The sequence below is a fragment of the Mobula birostris genome, chromosome 1, assembly GCF_030028105.1.
Source record: "Mobula birostris isolate sMobBir1 chromosome 1, sMobBir1.hap1, whole genome shotgun sequence".
In the NCBI taxonomy this organism is placed as follows: Eukaryota; Metazoa; Chordata; class Chondrichthyes; order Myliobatiformes; family Myliobatidae; genus Mobula; species Mobula birostris.
Genome location: NC_092370.1, coordinates 100,457,406 through 100,476,573, shown reverse-complemented (window position 1 = coordinate 100,476,573; position 19,168 = coordinate 100,457,406). Strand labels below are relative to the sequence as shown.

Genomic DNA, 19,168 nt, shown 5'->3' with positions numbered 1-19,168 from the left:
TTTGTTTTTAAATATGAGTCTATATACCTGTGGAATTCCATATTTGTCGATAATTTGCCAAATGTACCAGTCTTCTCTTCGTGAGGATTTTCGGAACTTAAATGTAGCAACAAAGGCATATTCATCAGGCAGACCTTGAGGAAACACATCTCTGAGATAAAAGAAAGAATAGAAGTTTTTGAATGTTCAGCAGGTTTAAGCAGACCCATATGGATCTGGAAGATCACACATTCCAACCAGAGCCTCACAAACTCTTCTATTGTACAGAAATGCTGAAGTCCCTTATGCTGCCCGTATGAATGCATATGCTTGTAGGTTTTTGTTTCACACAGTTAAACATCTTTCCATATTTGAAACTCAAAGATGAGCAACAGAACATTTCAAGTTTTACGAGGCACCCTGGTTATAGAGACGGCGGTAACATTTTCACAATGGAGCAATAAATCAACCGTGTTTTTTTTCTGCTTCTGACTACTATATATTTTCCCATATTATTGGAATGAGTAAAGACATGATTAGGACCAGATGTGACAATCCCTTTGATGAAATATGCACCAAAATAAGTGTCAACCCTGAGCTATAAGGGTCACCTTTAAGGAATGTGAAGGAAGCCAAGCAACATAAAATACTATTGCATCAGGGAGACAATCGGTTCAGAAGATAAAGGGGGAGAGAGAGTGAGATGAACAAAGGGAAATGAATAACATCTAAAATAATAAGCAGGAGTTTTTCATGGTCAACTTACAGTTTGCTATTTATCTGAATCTGAATTTTCTGTTTTATTTAAAATTAGCCTTTGTTGTTGAAGACAGAAGATTTTACTTCTGAAGTAGATAACATTTTTCAGATGTAACCATTGCAAGGCTGAGATCTTCCTGGTTGATTCTTGGACTACAATGTTTTCTATGACTAGTTTCCTAACGTTGCCTCCCGACCCCCACAATTTATACAGCTGGGTCACCTAGGATCACATCTTTAACCCATTTTAGTTAGACCACAGCAAGTTACTCTGTATACCAATACGAGTGGTATTGCAGCAAGGCAATAAAAATCAGCTAGCCCAGTGACCCAACCTGAGAATTAATACAAAAAAAAATTATACAGAGGTAAATCTGGTTAATTCATGAATGGCATGAGAAGTTCTGGCAGATACATCTGTGAATTAGGAACAGATGTCCACCGCAGAACATTTGATGGTCACTCTGCCCTGAAAATGTTGTTAGTTAGAACAGGGTCATGCATAAATCTGTCAACATAAGATAAGAAATCTTGACAAGCCTGGCAGCTGGGTGAGTGGAACACTTCTTACAATACCCTACTGTGCTTCAGATGTGTTCTTGCTTATGCTTTCACACATATATTGTAGAGCCACAATTAAACATCTGAGCACCTGATAGACTAAGCAGCAGAGTTCATATGGACAGTTATAGTTCAATTAACTGCTATTTTTATCTGTGAGGTAGTGGTTGAGCCAGATGGAGCTGAATGAGTCACATTTATTTCAGGATGACACTGCCTGACCCATAGACCACAGGGAGCCACTGGAGCCAATAACAGCCCTGGTGTGAGTAGTGGCAAGACTCTGAAAACTGACAGTTAACTGCTTAAAAATCTACAAAAATAATGACATGGGCTAAAGTGCGTTAGTTGTCAGGCTGACAGGGGCAACAGTCAAAGGCAATGCTTATTAGGTTTCAAAATGTATTGTTAAAATGAAGCATGGCACAGATATTTCCACAAGTTTTCCTCAGAACTCATGCCTATTTGGTTTTAAATTGTCATCTCTAGAGAGGAATATGTTGCATATTTGAGTTGAGATACATTCTGTATTGTGTTGGAGCTTATAGCTCTGCAGGGAATGTTGTGTATTGAATATTACCATAATATTTGAGTAATATTGCTTGATTAAACATTCTTGGTTGTTTACATAGTTCATTATGGATTATATGTAAAAATACATGAATGGCAAACGTCATACATGACCACCTCACTAAAAGTAAAATTAAGAGTAGACACATTATCCCCGTCTCTGTGTTTTTCTCTCAATTAGTTTTATGTTTTGGAGTTACAAAACATAACAGTCTGCTAGTTTAATGATGCGGATGAGTGAATTGATAATTTTGTGACTAAGTCTGTGGTTGATACAAAGTCAGGCAGAGGGGCAATTATTGTTGAAGAAGCAAGGAGTCTGCAGGAGAATTTGGACAGATTAGAAGAATAGGCCAAGAATTGACAGTGTAAATGTAGAAAAGTGTATGGTCATACACTTTAGTAGAAGGAATAATGATGCATAATGTTTTCAGAAGGGTGAACAAATTCAGAAATCAGAGATGCAAATGGCTTTAGGAGTCCTGTTTTAGGTTTTCCTAAAGGTTAACGTACAAGTTGAGTTGGCAGTAAGGAAGGCAAAGACAATGTTAGCATTCAATTCCAGATGACGGAATATAAAGGCAGGGATGTAATGCCGAGGCTTCTTTATAAAGCATTGGTCAAACTGCATTTGGAGTATTGTGAGCAGTTTTGGGTCTCTTATCTAAGACACAATGTGCTGGGATTGGGGAGGGTCCAGGGGAGGATTATGAGAATGATCTCAAGAAGACAGGGTTAACATCTGAGTAGCCTTTCATAGCTCTGGGCCTGTACTCGCTGCATTGTAGAAGAATGAGGAGAGATCTCATTGAAACTTACTGAAAGGCCTAGCTAGAGTGAATGTGGAGAGAATGTTTCCAATAATTGGAGAGTCTAAGATCAGAAGGTGTTATGTTCTTTATATTTATACATACCATGGGTTAACAATAAGGAATTAGAACTTTTATTTACAGCAACAAAACCAAACCACATTTTAAAGTTGCTGGTGAACGCAGCAGGCCAGACAGCATCTATAGGAAGAGGTACAGTTGATGTTTCGGGCCGAGACCCTTCGTCAGGACTAACTGAAGGAAGAGCTAGTAAGAGATTTGAAAGTAGGAGGGGTAGGGGGAGATCCAAAATGATAGGAGAAGACAGGAGGGGGAGGGATGGAGCCAAGAGCTGGACAGGTGATTGGCAAAAGGGATATGAGAGGATCATGGGACAGGAGGCCCAGGGAGAAAGACAAGGGGAAGGGGGGGGGAAACCCAGAGGATGGGCAAGGGGTATAGTGAGAGGGACAGAGGGAGAAAAAGAATGTGTGTATATAAATAAATAACGGACGGGGTACGAGGGGGAGGTGAGGCATTAGCAGAAGTTTGAGAAGTCAATGTTCATGCCATCAGGTTGGAGGCTACCCAGACGGAATATAAGGTGTTGTTCCTCCAACCTGAGTGTGGCTTCATCTTTACAGTAGAGCAGGCCGTGGATAGACATATCAGAATGGGAATGGGACGTGGAATTAAGATGTATGGGAGATCCTGCTTTCTCTGGTGGACAGCGCATAGGTGTTCAGCAAAACGATCTCCCAGTCTGCATCGGGTCTCGCCAATATATAAAAGGCCACATCGGGAGCACCAGACGCAGCATATCACCCCAGCCGACTCACAGGTGAAGTGTCGCCTCACCTGGAAGGACTGTCTGGGGCCCTGAATGGTAGTAAAGGAGGAAGTGTAAGGGCATGTGTAGCACTTGTTCCGCTTACAAGGATAAGTGCTGGGAGGGAGATCAGTGGGGAGGGATGGGGGGGACAAATGGACAAGGGAGTCGCATAGGGAGCGATCCCTGTGGAAAGCGGGGGGGGGGAGGGAGAGATGTGCTTAGTGGTGGGATCCCGTTGGAGGTGGCGGAAGTTACGGAGAATAATATGTTGGACCCGGAGGCTGGTGGGGTGGTAGATGAGGACAAGGGGAACGTTATTCCTAGTGGGGTGGCGGGAGGATGGAGTGAGAGCAGATGTGTGTGAAATGGGGGAGATCCGTTTAAGAGCAGAGTTGATAGTGGAGGAAGGGAAGCCCCTTTCTTTTAAAAAAAGAAGACATCTCCCTCGTCCTAGAATGAAAAGCCTCATCCTGAGAGCAGATGCGGCGGAGACGGAGGAATTGCGAGAAGGGGATGGCGTTTTTGCAAGAGACAGGGCGAGAAGAGGAATCCGTGTAAGCGGAACAAGTGCTACACATGCCCTTACACTTCCTCCCTTACCACCATTCAGGGGCCCCAAACAGTCCTTCCAGGTGAGGCAACACTTCAGCTGTGAGTTGGCTGGGGTGATATACTGCGTCCGGTGCTCCCGATGTGGCCTCCTATATATTGGCGAGACCCGACACAGACTGGGAGACCGCTTTGCTGAACATTTACGCTCTGTCCGCCAGAGAAAGCAGGATCTCCCAGCGGCCACACATTTTAATTCCACATCCCATTCCCATTCTGACATGTATATCCACGGCCTCCTCTACTGTAAAGATGAAGCCACACTCAGGTTGGAGGAACAACACCTTATATTCCGTCTAGGTAGCCTCCAACCTGATGGCATGAACATTGACTGCTCTAACTTCCGCTAATGCCCCACCTCCCCCTCGTACCCCATCTGTTACTTATTTTTATACACACATTCTTTCTCTCACTGTCCTTTTTCTCCCTCTGTCCCTTTGACTATACCCCTTGTCCATCCTCTGGGTCCCCCCCCCCACCTGTCTTTCATCCCGGACCTCCTGTCCCATGATCCTCTCGTATCCCCTTTGCTTATCACCTGTCCAGCTCTTCTCCATCCCTCCCCCTCCTGTCTTCTCCTATCATTTTGGATCTCCCCCTCCCCCCCACTTTCAAATCCCTTACTCACTCTTCCTTCAGTTAGTCCTGACGAAGGGTCTCGGCCCAAAACATCGACTGTACCTCTTTCTATAGATGCTGCCTGGCCTGCTGTGTTCACCAGCAACTTTGATGTGTGTTGCTTGAATTTCCAGCATCTGCAGAATTCCTCGTGTTTGCAAACCACATTTTTACCAAGCCATGTTCCAGATCATTCTATCATTTCTGCTCATGCTCAGAACTCTCTCCAATCACGTTCTGACACATATCACCACATTTTCCTTTCCTTAAAAAGAAAAGCAATTAGCAACATTAACCAGAACAAATGCATAATTTAACATGTTTCTATCAGTCTATCTGGGGGTTTACAAACACGAGTAAACCTTCTAAATGGTTCACATATTTCTTGTGTTTCATTGTTACTTCCATGTTTTGTCTGGTCTGCATCAGTTAACTGAAACTCCAAAGTTGGCTCTTTCTTGAGGTCTTTGCGATTTCTTCTTAACACTGCTCCTTCTTATGTTTGGCCCATGTAGGATCTGGGTTCAACTTCTTCAAGTACTGTAGCTTTCTGTGTTCATGTGTTCATTTTGTCTTGTATCCTTACTTCATCTCCTTGATGCAGTTCAGGTAATAGACGAGAACATCTGTCAAAGTATGTTTTTGGCTTTGCTTTGCGTTCATCTTTCCATCTTTTTACTTGTTCACCTTCCTCTGTTCTCAGAAGGCTCTCATCTATTGGCAGATTGGATCTCAAATGACGTCCCATCAACAGCTGAGCAGGTGAAAATCACATTCAAGTGGAGTACTGCGATAGGCTGACAAAGCTTTATAAAAATCACCTCCACTATCTTTTGCTTTGTGCATCAGTTTCTTGATAATTCCTACCGACTTCTCAACTAATCCATTGAACTGAGGGAAAAATAGACTAGATGTTGTATGAACAAAGCGCCATTCGTGAGGAAAATTCACTCACCATTGAATTGTGGACCATTGTCTGTGAAAACTTCATCAGGTACACCACGTCTGGAAAAAAACTGATTTCATGCATGTAATTACATTCTCTGCAGTTGTTCTGCTCAGACCACATACTTCAGGATACAATGAATACTAATCTGTTATTAATAGATATTCTTTATTGTGTCACGGAGACGGGGATAAAGAAACCAACAGAAATAGAAACCACTTTAGAGCCTCGTATTTCTATTAACTACTAATATTTATTAGTAACTACACAATACAGTAATATCAAAGTAAATAAATCAAACAGGTTAGCAATGATTATATATAAAAGTAAGTATGGAATATATATGTATGAAAAACCAAGCTTCTTTAAGTCTAGGGGTAAAAAGATACAGTCTTACGATGTTGAGTAAAGTTCAGTTCAGTTCAGTTCGTGGTATTTAGTTGAGTAGTGATGGAGAGACAGAGAGAGAGAAAGTGAGTTGAGTCCTCAGTGAGCTGATGCCGTCGATCTCCTCGTCGTCCTCCGAAATCCTTTACAAGTCACCGACTGTGACTTTAAGCGGGGGACCGGTTTTCCTGTGGTGGAGCTATCACCCCGGCAAGGGTGGACACCTAGACAACTCCCCACCAGTCAACCCCTTCTCCTACATTGGAATAGCAATTTGGATCGATCCGCCTGATCGATCCTCCAAAACCCACTTTCTCTGCGGGCACAACAATGCTCATTCAGTGTCCAGATCATGTGTCCTGAGGTCTATATCATCTGACCTCCTATTTATCTCACCAGGCTGAGCATCACCTGTCATTCAAAGAGTCCCTCCTTCCTATGTCTGTAAAGGAAATGCACAAGCAGACAACAAGTCCTTGAAGAAATATCAACAACCTGCTGAAAATCATAACATCGAGTGTCCATTGGATAATACCGCCTTCGGTCACCATAGCAACTTACGAGCTGCTCGGTGCTGTCTCCAACTCCAAACTCAGTAAAAATCCAAAGTTACTTCCAATGCCTTAAAGTGACAGTCCAACCGTTGATCTTCGTCTCTCTCTCTCTCTTTTCAAAAGCAACATATCGGTGGTAAATAACTCTGTCTCTCTCTCCTTTCCAAACAAACCATCAATGATAAATGTCTCTCTCTCTGTCTCTCTTCAAACAGTTAATAGGGGCACTCCTGGATCCCCTCACAATTGTCAGTTACAAAAAGATCAACGCCTATCTTCTGATAAGGTCTCTGAGGACTAGGATGTGGATGCGGTGGCTCCTTAGGGTTGCTAGGTTGGTATTTAAGGCATATTTGAAAAGAAGACACCAATTCTGCAATTTATTGATTCATCCTGGGCCAAAACATCACTTCCCGCACCCTTTTCTTACATTTTTCAATACCTAGGTGGCCTTCATGAATTTTCCCAAGCATTTATTTTCGGAGACTTTTAGGAATCACAATTCTGCTACCTTTGTACAATGTCCCATCCACAAAAGAAAGTTCTGATCTGTGGTTCCAATATTCTTGTACTTCTGAGGTACAGTCATGCTTATTATCTGGCCATCCATCCATCACCACTTGAATTACCTGACTGAGAATTTTGTCCTTCTCTGTCTCAAGATGTAGCAGTTTAAACTTTTCAGTAGCAACAGGTACAGTCTCTGTGATCATATCAACAAATGCCTGAACATCAACAGCATCCCTGTGAATGTCTTTTGTTGTTGGATCCACAGCTCTGGAAAGTGTGTCAGCCGTGTACATGAATTTTCCAGGTGTGTATGACACATTCAATGCATATCTTTGCAATTTGATCATCATTCACTGAATTCGCAAAGGACTGTCACTTAAAGGTTTGCGAAACAATGCAATCAGAGGCTTGTGATCAGTTTCAACATCAATAGATTGCCCTGACACAAAATGATGAAATCTCCCGCAAGCAAACATAATGCTGAGCAATTCTTTTTCAATTTGGGCCTACCTTGTTTCTGGATCAGATAATGAACGAGATGCATGTGCCATGGTAGCCATTCCTTATCATGTTTCTGGAGTAACACTGCCCCTAAGCAGCTTGAGATGCATCACATGAGATTTTGAGGGGCCTCTCAGCATCATAGAATGTCAACGCAGGTTCTTTTGTGAGCACTTTCTTGAGATTTTGCCATGCCTTCTCCTGGTCATGATTTCAGCCACATTCATTTCTCTTTTCTGTTAGCTGCCTCAATGGAGCAAGCTGTTCCGAAAGATTGGGTATGGATTTTCCCATGTAGTTGATCCTTCCCATGAACCTTTGAACATCCTTTTTACATTGCGGTCTTGGCATGTTCTCAATAGCAGAAACCTTCAACGGATCAGGACATACACCCTCATTGCTGATGATATCACCCTCAAAGGTAAGTTCAGTCATTCCTAGCTGACATTTGCCTTTACTCAACTTCAGGTTTGCCTTGCGTGTTGCCTCAAAGACTTGTCTGACTCTGGCGTCATGCTCTCGTTTAGATGATCCCCAAACAATAATATTGTCTATGGAAGTATCCACGCCCTCCATGTGCTCATATGGCATGTGAATGGTTTAATGGTACACTTCAGGAGCTGATGCAATTCTAAATGGAAGCCTAAGAAAACAGTATCTGGCAAAAGGAGTATTAAAGGTACACAACTTTGAACTCGGTTCATCTAGTTTAAGTTGCCAGAATCCAGAGGATGCATCTAATTTACTAAAGTACTTTGCATTAGCAAACAGTGACATAATTTCTTCATGAGTAGGCAATTTGAAATGCTCTCTCTTAATGGCTCGATTCAAGTCTCTTGGATCTAAGGAAATCCTCAGTTTTCATTAGTCGGTTCATCATTTTTTTTATGACTCCTAGCCGTTCTATTCTGTCAAGCTCTGTTTTCAGTTGATGACGTAATGCAAAAGATACTTTTCTACATGGATGTACTATGGGTTGCACTGTGTTGTCAATTTTAATTTGTGTGCTCTCCTGGAAGACAACCAAGCCCTTTGAACAAGTCTTCATACTCTTATCAGGTCACTGTATTCTGACTCTGTGTCACTGTCCAGGACTATTATTATGATTATGACGACACACAGTCCCCTTTTATTGTCATTTAGTAATGCATGTATTAAGGAATGATAAAATGTTAAAATGACTATAACACTTTTCACCAAATTCAGTCCCTCACAGGCAGATAAACCCAGTATTGACTGTACATTCTTTGGCACCACTACAAATGAAAGCATGTACACAATATTTTTGTGTGATACTTCTGCCACACATGTTCCTTTTACCTGGAATGTCTGTACCTGAATACCCAGTCACTTTAATATTTGTCTTCTATAACTTTAGTTTTGACTTTAATGCATTAAACTCATATTCTGCAAGAACATTTACTTATGCGCCAGTATCAAGTTTAAACAGAATATTGTTTTGGTTCACTTGCAATGGAATAGTCCAGTCATTCTTACTTTGTTTGTTTTCACAAAGCACTTCTATATAAAATTCAAGTTCATTTTCAAGCACTGCATTTACTTGTTTTATTTTCTTTCTACCTCTGTAACAGCATGAAAAATTATTACTCTTACCACAGGTGTTGCACATTTTCCCACATTCTGGACACTGTTTAGGCCAGTGCGGCCACTCACAGCGATCACATAGCTTTTTTCTCTCGGATGACATCTTGCTCTCTGTCGGTTTTGTCGTCACTTTATTACTTTTTCTAATATTTTCACAGTTCCCCACAGCACCTACATTGTAGTTTTTAATGAAAAGTTCTTTAGCCTGTGACATCACAGTTTCCGAAGCTTTGCAGAGCATCAAAGCTTTTCCCAAGTCTAAATCTTGTTCTCTTAACAGTCTTTCTCTCAGACCATTATCCCGAATGCCACAAACAGTTCTGTCTTTAATAAGAGAGTCTGTCAATTCTGCAAACTCGCATGTTTTGCTCCGGTGTCTCAATTCAGTAACATATTGATCAATTGTTTCAGCAGCTCTCTGCGTACATTTGAAAAAGTTATACCGCTCCTACGTCACGTTACTCTTCGGTATACAAAATGCTTCAAATTTGTCCATTATCGACTTCAAATTTAAATTAACTCCATCTTCAAAAACAAAGTGATTATATACCTCAATTGCATCATCACCTACAATGTGGAGTAGAAGCGCAGCTTTCGTTTTTTTCCCATTTTCCATCAGCTTCAATCGCTGATAAATATATTTCAAGATGCTGCTTAAATTTTCTCCAGTTCTCAGCTAAGTTCCCTGTCAGCTGAAGTGTTGGTTGAGGTTGCAAACCTTCCATTTTTAAAACTGTTAGCAAACACCAAAACAGTTCAAACTCTTTTTCCTTCAATTATAGAACATAGAACAGTACAGCACAGTACAGGCCCTTCGGCCCACAATGTTGTGCCGACCCTTAAACCCTGCCTCCCATATAACCCCCCAACTTAAATTCCTCCGTATACCTGTCTAGTAGTCTCATAAATTTCACTAGTGTATCCGCCTCCACCACTGACTCAGGCAGTGCATTCCACGCAGCAGCCACTCTCTGAGTAAAAAACCTTCCTCTAATATCCCCCTTGAACTTCCCACCCCCTTACCTTAAAGCTATGTCCTCTTGTATTGAGCAGTGGTGCCCTGGGGAAGAGGCACTGCTGTCCACTCTATCTATTCCTCTTAATACCTTGTATTTTTTTTCGTTATAGATGGCACCGGTAACTGGCGACTTTGCGCGAGCTCTCCCGAGCAAACTGCCCTCTCCACTATCCTATACCCGAGAAACCCTTCTAAACCTCCAATTTAGCAAGATCGAGATCAACAACACCCTGGCGAAGCTATTGACCCAGCTGGAGACCACCACGCCAGAACTGCTTCTTAAACTCCGGACCGCACCCGGACCCGACCAACATTCCAGGAGACCCGCGGTCTGCGACCGTGCCGGAGAGCTTGGAGACACGGCCCATTCCGACCAGCACCTCTCTGGAGCAGACGACCACATAGAAGTGATGGCGGAGACCTCAAAGGTGCCCCAGACGCTTACCCGGAGCGACCACCGTAAAACCCCGTTGGTGGCCATCCACAGTTGCCGGAAGTGAGGCCTCCGCCGCCAACCTCGGAAATCGAGCCCAAGGCTCGACGGAGCGGAGGCCTCCACAACTGTGATTCAGCTTAAGGACTTGTTTCAGCCAGGAGCCCGGCCTTCCAGGATTAAGTGTCGGCTTCGGGGCCCGACCCAACCGACAGCCTGGGCCCACTGCAGCTGGAAGTGGCAGCGGAGCCTCCCCCGTCACTCGGCCTGACCCAGAGCGCCCGACGACACGACCCGCCGATCGATGCCCTCGGGATGCGTCCACCAACCTCAAAGAGCTGACAACAACACACTGCATCGATGGAGACCTGGAAAGATGCACTACTTACCGAGGAAGCGTGGGAAAAGAGCTGGGCTGCTGGTCAGATTGAACCTGAGGAGCTTCAGGGTCCCTATGCCCACCATTCTACGAGCTAATGTGCAAGCTATAGGGACCAAGGTGGATGATCTTAAAGGGAGACTCACCTACTGCAGGGAGATGTAGAACTGCTGTGTATTCTGTTTCACCGAGACCTGGCTCTCCCCTGCCACCACCGACTGTGCCATCCGACCGGAGGGATTTTCGATCCATCAGATGGACTGCATGGCGTCTTCGGGCAAGACGAGGGTAGGTGGTGTCTGCCTACTGATCAACACTGGTGGTGCTCGGACACAGTGGTACTGACAAGCTCCTGCAGCCCGGACCTGGAACACCTGTCGGTGAAGTGTCGTCCCTACTATCTGCCACGGGAATTCACCTCGAGCATACTGACAGCGGTCTACATTCCCCCCCAGGCGGACTTGGAGTGTGCTCTGAACATACTGTATGCCAACATCAGTGAACTTGAGACTGTAATGGATTTGCTCATTACAGTCAGGGACTTTAACAAGGCCAACCTCAGAAAGGCACTGCCAAAGTTATACCAACATGTCTCCTGCCCCACTAGAGGCCCGAATATACTTGACCACTGCTACACTGCAGTCAAGGATGCCTACCGTTCCATCCCACGACCTCACTTCGGAAAATCAGACCATCAGGCCGTACTCCTCCTCCTGCTTACAAACAGAAACTGAAGCGGGAGGTCACGGTGACAAAAGTACGATCGCATTGGACGGAGGAAACGGATGAGGTCCTCCGTGACTGCTTTGAACCGGTGGACTGGTTAGAATTCAAGGACTCGGCAGCTAACCTCGATGAGTATGCCTCAGCTGTCACGGACTTTATTTGGAAATACACGGAGGACTGTGTGTCTCGCAAGACGATCCGGGTATTCCCTAACCAGAAACATTGGATGAATTATGAGGTCAAGTCCCTTTTAAAGGCTAGAGCTGTGGTTTTTAGGTCCGGGGATACCAGTCGCTACACGGAATCCAGGCGTGAACTCCGGAAAGCCATTAAGGGCGCCAAGAGGCAATATCAAGCCAAGTTGGAAGCCCAGGCTAACCAAAGGGATGCCAGTAGACTATGGCAGGGTCTAAATGAGATCACTGGGCGCAAAGAAAAGGCTGGGAACATCAATAACTATGGTGCTTCTCTTCCTGACGAACTTAACATATTCTACACAAGATTCAAACAGAAGAGGAGCGTCCCGCTCCCGCCGGATGAACTGGACCTGGTGGCATCGAGATTCATCGTCACCGAGGAGGACGTTAGAAGGGCCTTCCTGAAGATAAGTCCAAGGAAGGCGACGGGCCCAGATGGCGTCCCAGGTGGGGTTCTCCGGGCCTGTGCAAACGAGCTAGCTGGAGTGTTTGCTGACATCTTCAACTGCTCCTTGCTTCAGTCTAAGATCCCCTCATGTTTTAAGAAGGCAACGATAATCCCAGTGCTGAAGAAGAGCAAGGTGGTATGCCTGAATGACTATCGACCTGTGGCTCTGACATCAATTGCTATGAAGTACTTCAAGAGATTGGTTTTGGCACACATCAACCACAGCCTACCGGTCAACCTCGACGCTTTGCAATTCACCTACCGGAACAACAGGTCAACGGCAGATGCCATCTCTCTGGCCCTACATTCCTCCTTAGAACACCTGGAGAATAAAGGCGCATATGTAAGGCTCCTTTTCATTGACTACAGCTCTGCCTTTAATACCATTGTTCCAAATAAACTGATTCCTAAGCTCTGAAACCTGGTCCTTAGCACTCAGATCTGCAGCTGGATCTTCTTCTAGAGGAGAGCTTGTCCCCTATTTTTACACCCTGGGTCTTCCTCACAGACAGGACCCAGGGTGTAAAAATAGGGGACAAGCTCTCCTCTACAATCACTCTGAGCACCAGTGCCCCACAAGGCTGTGTACTCAGCCCCCTGCTGTACTCACTGTACACTCATGATTGTGTAGCCAAGTTTCCATCAAACTCAATATATAAGTTTGCTGATGGTACAACAATTGTAGGTCGTATCTCGGGTAATGATGAGTTTGAGTACAGAAAGGAAATTAAGAACCTGGTGGCATAGTGTGAAGACAATAACCTATCCCTCAATGTCAGCAAGACGAAGGAATTGGTTGTTGACTTCAGAAGGAGTAGCGGACCGCACGACCCAATTTACATCGGTGGTGCGCAAGTGGAACAGGTCAAAAGCTTTAAGTTCCTCGGGGTCAATATCACAAATGACCTGACTTGGTCCAACCAAGCAGAGTTCACTGCCTAGAAGGCCCACCAGCGCCTTTACTTCCTGAGAAAATTAAAGAAATTTGGCCTGTCTCCTAAAACCCTCACTAATTTTTATAGATGCACTGTAGAAAGCATTCTTCTGGGGTGCATCACAACCTGGTATGGAATTTGTCCTGTCCAAGACCGAAAGAAGCTGCAGAAGATCGTGAACACGGCACAGCACATCACACAAACCAACCTTCCGTCTGTGGACTCACTTTACACCGCACGCTGTTGGAGCAGTGCCAGGATAATCAAGGACACGACTCATCCAGCCAACAGACTTTTCGTCCCTCTTCCCTCCGGGAGAAGGTTCAGGAGCTTGAAGACTCGTATGGCCAGATTTGGGAACAGCTTCTTTCCAACTGTAATAAGACTGCTGAATGGATCCTGACCCAGATCTGGGCTGTACCCTCCAAATATCCGGACCTGCCTCTCGGTGATTTGCATTTCCTTACTTCCCATTTTTCTATTTTCTATTTATGATCTATAATTTAAATTTTTAATATTTACTAATTTTAACTATTTTAATATAGTTAATATTTAATATTTGTAATCCAGGAGTGTGAAGCGCAGAACCAAATATCGCTGTGATGACTGTACATTCTAGTACCAATTGTTTGGCGACAATAAAGTATAAAGTAAAAGTACCTCTATCATGTCTCCTCTCCTCCTCCTTCTCTCCAGAGAGTAAAGCCCTAGCTCCCTTATCTTCGCTTCTTCCGTGTTAGCGAACGTATTATTCTTCCAGACCGACTTCTGACGCTGTGTTGTGTTTTTCATATTTATACGTACCGTTGGTTAACAATAAAGAATCATACTCTGGAAGAATTAGAACTTTTATTTACAGCAACAAAACCAAATCGCATTTTTACCAAGCCATGTTCTTGATCATTCTATCATTTCTGCACATGCTCAGAACTCTCTCCAATCACGTTCTGACATGTCATATCACCACAGAGGGCACAGTTCAGAATAGAGCAGAAATAAGGGAGAATCTGTGGAATTCATTGCCCACACAGCTGTGGCAGCCAAGTCATTGGGTTTATTTAAAGCAGAGGCAGGTAGGAACTTAATTAGTAGGGGTGTCAAAGGTTATGGGGAGATGGTAAGAGAATGGTGTTGAGAGAAAATATAAATCAGCCTTGATTGAATCACAGAACAGATTTGATGGACTGAATGGCCTAACTTTACTCCCATATCTTATGGTCTATCTATAAAGATGTATGAACTTCAGAAAAATAATTCAATCTTAAAGTAAAGGCATCCGTTAGTCCTGCGAGACCATGGATCTGCACCTGGAAAGTCTTTACTCTCCACGACAAGGGCAAGGTTGCATGGAAGACCAGCAGTTGCCCATGCTGCAAGTCTCCCCTCTCCACGATACCAATGTTATCCAAGGGAAGGGCATTAGGACACATACAGCTTGGCACCAGTGTCGTCGCAGAGCAATGTGTGATTAAGTGCCTTGCTCAAGGACACAACACATTGCCTCGGCTGGGGCTCGAACTCAAGACCTTCAGGTCACTAGTCCAATGCGTTAACCACTTGGCCACATGCCCACACTAATTCAATCTTATTTCCATTTTAAATAGATGAATACTTATTCTGAACTACCTCTCACCTAGTTTTGGATTCCCCCATGAGGAAAAAGTATTTTCTTAATATTTATTTGATCAAGATCTTCATAATTTTGGTTTGAATAAGATCAGTTCCTATTCTTCTAAACACCAAAGTATCTTGTTCCAACCTTTTCAACTTTACCCCTTATAATACTTTCATCCCAGGAATCACTTTGGTGTCCCACTGCTTTAAACACACACAAACATACAGAGGGCGGAGCTAAGAATGAAGGCACCTAAAGGCTACATCTTTGCTTGCATTTTCAGAAACAGCTCTATTTCTATCTTTAATATCTCCTTTTTTCCTTTTCTGGGTTCTTTTGAAGACCCTGACCAGGAGTTACATGCTGACTTCGGTTCTTTGCAGAAATGGGACCTGCTCTCAGGGTCTTACGACCGGCTGCTTTTCGATATGCCAAGGACGTGGCCTGGAAGACTAGCTCACCTTTAGAATGCCGGATTTTCGTGGCTCTGGAGGTGGGCGGACTTGAGGTCAGTGCTGCCTCCTGGTGTGTTGTGGGAAATGGAAGATCATAAGCAGCGAGCTGGTGAAACCCGTCACCCTTTTTTCTCTTATTATGGAGAGAGCCTGTGGTATGTCAAAATACCGGGTGAATGAGTAGTTTTTGGGTTACAGAGAGTGAGAAAGAAAATGAGAGAGTGTGAGAGTGAGTGAGAGACAGAGTGAAAGAGAGAGTGAGAGTCAGAGAGAGAGAGAGAAAGAGAACAAACAAAGAACACATCGATTTTCAGTGGCAGGGGTGGTGTTTTAGTGAGGTTGAGGGGAATAGGTAGAACAAAGGGACTAGCTCTGATAGGGCGAGACCTTATTAGAACATTGAGAAGTATAATCTGTGCTGGACCCTTTCACGTCTTCAGATGTTGTTAGTAGACAGTATATCCATTGTTACAAAGCAACATAGCTAGTATTGTAGTCACGTTGATAGGCTACAACTGAAAACAACACACTAGTTGGGTTGAACTGTTTACTGTTTGAATCGGCGCGCGCTTAAGTAACCCGCTCCCAGCAACCCCCGCTCTTTGCAGGGCAGAAACGACATCAGCTTCCGGGCCAAGGTCTGCCCCGCACTCAGAGTCCTCTTGGTTGCTGTTGGCTGCGGGCTCGCCGGCGACTGCTGGAGCCAGTTCGCTTGCTGCCTGGGCGAGCCGCCACATGACCCCCCCCCCCCCCAGATGCGGCGATAGGAGGTGCAGAGTCCACAGCCTGCACATTCTCAGTTCTTTTAGGTGGTCGGCCTCGACGTCGTCGGGGTGGTACCGCAACCGGGCGTTCAAGATTCAGATGCGCCGGTTTGAGACGGTCAATGGTAAAAGTCTTGTCCCGACCGCCGATGTCAAGAACGCAGGTCACTCCATTCTGGTGCACCACCTTGTAGGGTCCCTCGTATGGTCGCTGCAGGGGTGGTCTGTGCGCGCCTTGGCGAATGAAAACATACTTGCTCTATTGTAGGTCCCTGGGCACGAAAGAGGATGTTGTTCCGTGGTAGGATGTCGGGACTGGAGCAAGTGTTCCAAGCCGCTCCTGGAGTTTAGTTAGGACCCCAGCAGATGTGTCCTCCGGGCCACGGGGTGCTGGCACAAACTCACCGGGAACTGTGAGCGGGCACCGTGAACCAGTTCGGCCGATGATGCAACCAGGTCCTCCTTGGGTGCCGTGTGGATACCAAGCAGCACCCAGGGGAGTTCGTCCACCTAGTCTGGCTCTCAGAGGCGTGCCATTAGGGCCGACTTCAAGTGCCTGTGGAAACATTCCACCAGGCCGTTAGACTGCGGGTGGTAAGCAGTCGTTCAGTGGAGCTAGGTTCTGAGGAGTTGTGCCAGCGCAGACCACAAAGCCGATGTGAACTGCGCACCCCTGTCTGAAGTGATGTGGGCTGGGAGTCCGAACCGTGCCACCCAGGTGGTAATCAGGGCTCTGGCACATGTCTCCGTGGCCGTGTCAGCGAGTGGGACAGCTTCCAGCCACCTTGTGAACCTGTCCACCATGGTGAACAGGTATCTCGCTCCTCTCAAAACCGGCAGTGGGCCGATGATGTCTACGTGGACATGTTGAAACTTCCTATGTGTTGGCTGGAAGGGTTGCAGTGGGGCCCTCACGTGCCTCTGGATTTTGGATGTTTGACAGTGCGTGCATGTCCTGGCCCAGTGCTCGACCTGCTTGCGTAGGCCGTGCCACACAAACCTGTCTGCGATCAGCCGAATGGTCGCACGGATGGAAGGGTGGGCTAACCCGTGCAAGGTGTCAAAAACGCAGCGCCTCCAAGCAGTCGGGACAATGGGCCGAGGTTGCCTGGTGGACACATTGCAAAGGAGCTTCTTACCTTTGGGCCCAATGAGTATGTCTTCGAGGCGGAGTCCTGAGACTGTGGTTCAGTACGCCAGCATCTCTCCGTCCAGCTGTTGCGCCTCAGCTAACGTCGCATAATCCACCCCCATAGACAGAGAGTACACTGATTGGACGGAGGTTCGTGACAGTGCGTCTGTCACTACGTTGTTCTTCCCAGAGATGTGCTTGATCGTGGTGGTAAACTCCGAGATGTACGACAGATGGCATTGTTGGCGGCTTGACCACAGGTCCGACATTTTGGCAAATGCGGAAGTGAGGGGCTTGTGGTCTGTGCAGACCGTGAACTCTCTCCCCTCCAGGAAGTACCTGAAGTGCCAGATGGCAAGGTACAGGGCCAGCAGCTCCCTGTTGAAAGCGATGTACTTAAGTTCCGGGGGTCGTCGGTGTCGGCTGAAGAAGGCAAGCGGCTTCCACTGGCCTTCGATGAGCTGCTTCAGCAAGCCGCCAACTGCCGCATCGGAGGCGTCCACAGTGAGGGCAGTGGGGACGTCAACCCAGGGGTGGACTAGGAGCATGGCATTTGCTAGCGTGTTCTTGGCTTGTTCGAAAGCTGCCGTCGCCTCCTCTGTCCAGGTGACCTCTTTGACCTTGCCAGACATCAAGCCAAAAAGGGGCCGCATGATCTGGGCCGCCGAGGGCAGGAAACAGTGGTAAAAGTTAACCATCCCAACAAATTCCTGCAGGCCTTTAACGGTGATGGGCCTGGCAAATTGGTGGATGGCCTCAACTTTTGCCGGCAGAGGAACAGCTCCATGGCGGTCGATCCAGTGTCCCAAGAAGTCAATGGCGGACAGGCCGAACTGGCACTTGGCGGGGTTGATAGCCAGGCCATAGTCGCTTAGGCGGCGGCAGAGCAGGTGTAGATGTGCTAGATGTTCCTGGCGGGAGCAGCTGGCGATAAGTATGTCATCCAGGTTGATGAACAGAAAGTCCAGACCTCACCCTATTGCGTCCATCAAGCGCTGGAAAGTCTACACTGTGTTTTTGAGCCCAAACGGCATCCTGAGGAACTCGAACAGGCCAAAGGGGGTAATGAGGGCCGTCTTGGGTACATCATCCGTGTGGACTGGGATCTGATGATACCCTCAGACCAGGTCAATCTTCGAAAAGATGCGCACCCCGTGCAGTTTGGCCGTAAAGTCCTGGATGTGTGGTACCGGATAGCGATCGGACGTGGTGGCATCGTTCGGCCTCCGATAGTTGCCACACGGTCTCCACCCTCCCGTGGAATTGGGCACCATATGGAGTGGGGAGGCCCACGGGCTGTCGGAACGCTGCACAATCCCCATCTCCTCCATCTTGAATTCCTCCTTCGCGAGGTGGAGCTTGTCGGGCGGTAGCCTGCGGGCCCGGGCATGAAGGGGAGGTCCCTGTGTGGGGATGTGGTGCATCATGCCGTGCTTGGGATTTGTTGAAGAAAACTGCGGCGTGATGATAGATGGGAACTCTGATGGCACTCTGGCGAACTCGTTGTCGGAATAAGTGATGGAGTCCAGGTGCGGGGCCGGTAACCTGGCCTGACCGAGGGAGAAAGACTGGAACGTCTTCACATCGACCAATCATCGTCCCTTCAAATCCATGAGCAGGCAGTGCACACGGAGGAAGTCTGCACCTTGCAATGACTGTGACACTGCGGCCAGCATAAATGTCCATGTAAAGCGGCTGGAACTGAACTGCAAGGGGATGTTTCTTGTGCCATAGGTGTGGATGGTGCTGCTGTTGACTGCCGTAAGTTCTGGTCCTGTTCTTCTAGTTCGGGTATCGTGGCTCAAGGGGGGTACAACACTGATTTC

The 19,168-nt window shown here is 46.1% G+C and overlaps 1 protein-coding gene across 1 annotated transcript in view; it reads right to left on the bottom strand.

The window, feature by feature from the left end:
- Positions 1–19,168, bottom strand: part of col22a1 (collagen, type XXII, alpha 1) — a 306,811-nt gene that overhangs the window by 204,154 nt on the left and 83,489 nt on the right. The window contains exon 5 of the mRNA XM_072246143.1: positions 28–151. Within this exon, the coding sequence (XP_072102244.1) occupies positions 28–151 (124 nt within the window). The remainder of the gene's footprint in view (positions 1–27; positions 152–19,168) is intronic.